The 4645-nt window shown below is 40.9% G+C and overlaps 1 protein-coding gene across 1 annotated transcript; it reads left to right on the forward strand.

Annotated features, from left to right (window-relative positions):
• The first annotated feature begins 282 nt into the window (after window positions 1-282).
• On the forward strand, window positions 283-1727 carry LOC130507566 (uncharacterized protein At1g65710-like). The gene has a single exon (XM_057002268.1). The coding sequence runs from the start codon at window positions 298-300 to the stop codon at window positions 1582-1584; it is 1287 nt and encodes a 428-aa protein (XP_056858248.1). The 5' UTR covers window positions 283-297; the 3' UTR covers window positions 1585-1727.
• The last annotated feature ends 2918 nt before the right edge of the window (window positions 1728-4645 follow it).

A 4645-nucleotide genomic window follows, 5' to 3' on the forward strand; every position in this document is an offset into this window, starting at 1 on the left:
AACAAAACCCAATACGAACATGTATGTAAATAGCCGTTGGAATTGGAAACCGCAATATCAAAACTTAAAAAAGAAAGAAAGAAAAGGATTTCTAATTTGAAAAAGAGAATAAAGGAGTCAGATATGAAACGACATTGACTGCAGTGCTTCTCTTTCATATATATCCAACGGCTCTATTGCCTCTACGTTGGAAATTTTTTAAAATTGCTGTCTCACTATCCATATTTTTAATAAAAATAAATTAACTCCAGTTTGAATTTAAATAAATTCACTCTGGTCCAGACTGATCTTTAGGAAATGGGTTGTTGTATCAGCAAGAAACCTTCTTCGATCCCTCCCTCCAGTGGCACCACTTGTGATGTTAAATCCCCAGATCCAGTCAAACCGAATGTTAATAAACCCACTAAACCGGTGACTAAGCTGCCGGTTAAACCGGTGATTGAGCTTCAGGAGACAGTGGAAGAAGCCAAACCAATTATACCCGAGAAGGTAGAGAAAGAAGAAGAAGAAGAGATAAAACATAGGAGAAGCCATGAGGAGGCTTCAGCTTCTGTAGCGGTGGAGAAACCAGTGGTGAGGACGTCAAGCTGTACCAAAGAAGAAGTTGACGCGATACTGATACAATGCGGGAAGTTAAGTCGGAGCGATGACTCCGCCGCCGCTAAAACCAGAAGATACTCTGGCTCAAAAAGAAGCTTCGACTTTGATCAGAACGAGAGGAACCGAGGAGGAGGAGATGTGGAGGAAGGGAGGAAGACGCCTCAAAGGAATCGAGTAGAGAGAGTGAATGGTTCGCCTCGTGAACGGAGAAGACGAACTCCAAGCAGAGAAAGAGAAAGAGGAGGAAGCAGAGGGGTGAGCAGATCTCCCGCAAAAGGATCCGAGGCGACTAATCCTAGGGGCAGTTTGGTAAATTCGAGCAACACTAAGTTTGTTAGGGGCAGTTTGGTAAGCAACACTAAGTTTGTTACAGTTCCGGCGAGGGACAAGAACGGAGACCCGTCGTTGAGTAAACGAGTTACTACTAGTGTTGTTAAGAGAAGCATCGGAGAAGCTTGTAGTAATGTTCAACCTCCTCATCCTCGGGAGCAATCACAATCACCGTACAGGAGGAGAAAGCCACTTGGAGAAATCGATCAGAACGCGACAAAAGGAGACAAGAAGAAGAGAGAAAACGAATGTGCGAAACCTCAAGGGATAAGCAGAAGCCGATCGTTGAGGAAATCACGTGACTTCCAAACGTTGTTGTTGCCATCAAGCGAAGAAGAGGACAAGAGCAGTTACACGGCGCTGTTGCTGAAAGACATCAAGAATTTCCATGTGGGGAAGAGTAGTAGTCATGAGGAGGAGGAGGATCCTTTGAGTCTTCTTCCATCTTGTGTTACAAAAGCTTGCTCCATTGTTGATGCAGTGGCCCATCTTAACTCCACCTCTGATTCCAACCAGTTTAGATTCACATCTACTATGACTGTGAAGAAAGCGGATTTGATGGAACCGAGCTTTGAAAAGTATGTGACTGTGAACAGAGGTTGTTGTTCCTTGGAGGAGCAAGAATCATCATGTGCCAGCAACAATCTTACCTGACCCGGGTTCGATTCCTCTCAAGCAACAACTCTCTGTGTTGTTGCAGTTTCTTCAACTTTAGTTTTAATTGTTTCTGTTTATTGTATTCCCCCCATGTTTTCTATTCACTTCAATCGAATCTTCTTCTCTTCAACATTATGTTATTTTTGTTGAGATACTAACATAAATAACTTAGTGTGAACAAAACACAAGAGTAGAAAACACAAACCAGTTCATCATACATACCAAGTTGTTGCCCTATGAACCTTGGAAGCACTACGGCTTCAGGCTGCTTTTGAAAGTTTCAATACTCAGTCTTTTTAGTGTAGGAGCAAAGGCGGAGCTGCAGAGCTCATCATCCTTGGACACAGTTAACTTGAAGAATTTGTGGTTTCTCTGCTTGCCATGGCATTTGGCTACCGCCTTTGTGCATACTTCTGCCTTCCGCTTCGTTATTTGATGCATTGAATCCTAAGCGGAACAATTGCTTTATCTCATTTCTCCTGTTGGGGATTCGAGCTGTATTCTGACTCCTGATCCTTGCTTCGAGGATGCTCTACCGACGTGGAGTTCCCATTTTTTGGTCTTTGACTTCGCGCCGATATCTTTGGCCAGTACTTGTATCTTCGAACTCATTCAGGGCTTATATTCAGTGTCGTATTGGTTAAGCTCGATTACCAATTTTGCTAGCCTTCCGGGTTGGGATGTCATGACGATAATGGAGCGAGACTGGAAATATGGTCTTAATTTTCGTGCGGCTGTGACAACCCCAACACTAATTTCTCCATGACAGGATATCTCATCTCAGCGTCAATCAACGACATGCTTACATATTAGATAGGCTTTTGCTCGTTGTACTCTTCACGAATTAGCATTATGCGTACTGCACATTCAGAAGTCGCAACATAGAGGTTACTTGATTTCGCCTTCGATAGGCTTCAAGAGTATGGGAGGTTTACTTATATAGGCTTTTAGTTCTTTTAGGGCAGTATCACATTCCTCGCTCCACTCGATTTCTTGTTCCCTTTCAATAGTTTGTAGAACGGGAGGCATCTATCGGTTGATCTTGAAATAAAGCGGTTCAGTGCTGCTATTTTGCCGGTGAGCCATGGCGTGTCGATGAGTGCCACAATTTGTTTTGGATTAGCTTCAATTCTCCTTTCGGTAACAAGGTACAATTTTGAAATGCTTCGGTATTATTTAGTCCGAAAGGCATTACTTTGTAACTGTAGGTGCCGCGTTCGGTGATGAAACTTGTTTTTTTCTTGATCTTGGTGATTCATTAAGATTTGGTTGTAGCCGGCGAAAGCGTCCATGAACGAGATACTCTCGTGTTCTGCAGTGGCTTTTACCAATCAATCAATATGTGGCAGTGGAAAACTGTCTTTCGAACATGCTTTATTGCGGTCGGTGAAATCGATGTACACTCTTCACTTCCCATTTTTTTACTACGACCGGGTTGGCGAGCCAGTTTGGGTATTGTAATTTCACTTGCTCGGATCCTAGTTTTTTCGTTTTTTCTTCACCGGTTTGAACGTTGGATCAACGTTCAGATCATGAAAGGTAATATTGATGTCAATCCCTTGCATATCTTCGGCTGACTAGGCGAACGTTTGGATATTCCGTTTTAGAAATACTAACAGGGCATTTCTTTACATATGGGGAAATGTTATTTCCGATGCTGACATATTTTTCTGGAAAACGCTCGCCCAAGGCTATGGTACTTGGCAAGTATTTCCCAGGGTCTCTAATGAAGAAATCACGTATTTGTTGTTGTTTCGATTCCGAGCGGCGAGTTTTCTGGAACCCGCTCATGTAGCAGGTTCGCGACTGTTTTTGACTCCTGCATATGGTTTTTTTGATGGTCAGGGAGATGAACTTTACGCATTGGGGGTAAATCGAGGGAACAACCTTCATTTCAAGCAGCCAGGGTCGTCCTAATATAGCGTCGAAGGGGATAAAATGCTATGTTACTGCAAACTCGGTCTTGAGTTCGAGATTGTAGGCTTTCACGATAAGCGATACAATCCCTAACAGCTGTCTCGTGGTTCCACCGAGGCTGATGAATGGTGTCATTCCATGAGTTATTATCGGATCTAGGTGGCTGATTGATTTGATGGTTTCTTGTGAGAGGATGTCTAATCCTTTTTCTTCCCCAAAGACGGTACCAAAATATGGATTTTAAAACCCACATTAAGAATTTGGTAGTGTTTGAATGTAAAAATTAGGGAAGAAGAAGGATGTGCAAAACAATATCCTCAGAATACAACGATGTAATCAGATTCTAGTTGACAAAAATATACTTTTGTTGATTAAGTAAGAATTAATACAATAAGGGAAAATGAGATCGAAATACAACTATGATCGATTACAAAATAGACTACTTAGAACTTTAAGGTCGAGGTCGATGTGCATGGCTAGATCTCACTAGGATTTCATACTCCCCTTTCCTATTTCGCTCGCTCTTGCTTCTTATAGCAACCTCCATCCCGAGATTTCCTCAACTGTTCCAAGATCATTGGGATCTAGCTTTGACTTCGTCCTTCCCATCAGCGAGCTTCAAAGTAGCTTTCCTTTTAGCGGGCTTACCTAAATTCAGGTTCTCTTTAGTTACGTCATTCGTTTCCCCGGGCCTGCTCCGCTTGTCTAACGGGCCTCGCGATTATTTGGTCCAACACTTATGACTAAATAAAAAAACTACAAAAACTTTTACTATTATAATCCCTCGAAATCTTTTTTAGATAACGATGTATTCCACGAGAAAGCTTCTCAAGAAGTTTACCACGAGAAAGCTTCTCAAGAAGTATATTCATGCATTTAATCTTAAAATTAATTTGCAATATTTTGAGAGAAAATAAAAATAAACTGAAATCATGTAAAATAAATAATTCTAAATCATGTAAATTTAAATTTAATAAGATTAAAATTATCCATATAGATGAGTGAATATAAATTATGAATCATGATTGTCTATTGGCTAGAGTATATGTTCAAGTAATGTTAGTATTTCTCGAGTTAGATTTTAGAAATTTAATTTTTTTAAACAAATTTGAAATTTGATGTATAAATGTTTAATTTTGTA

This window comes from Raphanus sativus, unplaced genomic scaffold (assembly GCF_000801105.2).
Source record: "Raphanus sativus cultivar WK10039 unplaced genomic scaffold, ASM80110v3 Scaffold4806, whole genome shotgun sequence".
Lineage (NCBI taxonomy): Eukaryota > Viridiplantae > Streptophyta > Magnoliopsida > Brassicales > Brassicaceae > Raphanus > Raphanus sativus.

Excerpts from the sequence above, each read along its gene's own strand:
- LOC130507566 (XM_057002268.1), top strand. The coding sequence starts at position 298 with ATGGGTTGTTGTATCAGCAAGAAACCTTCTTCGATCCCTCCCTCCAGT.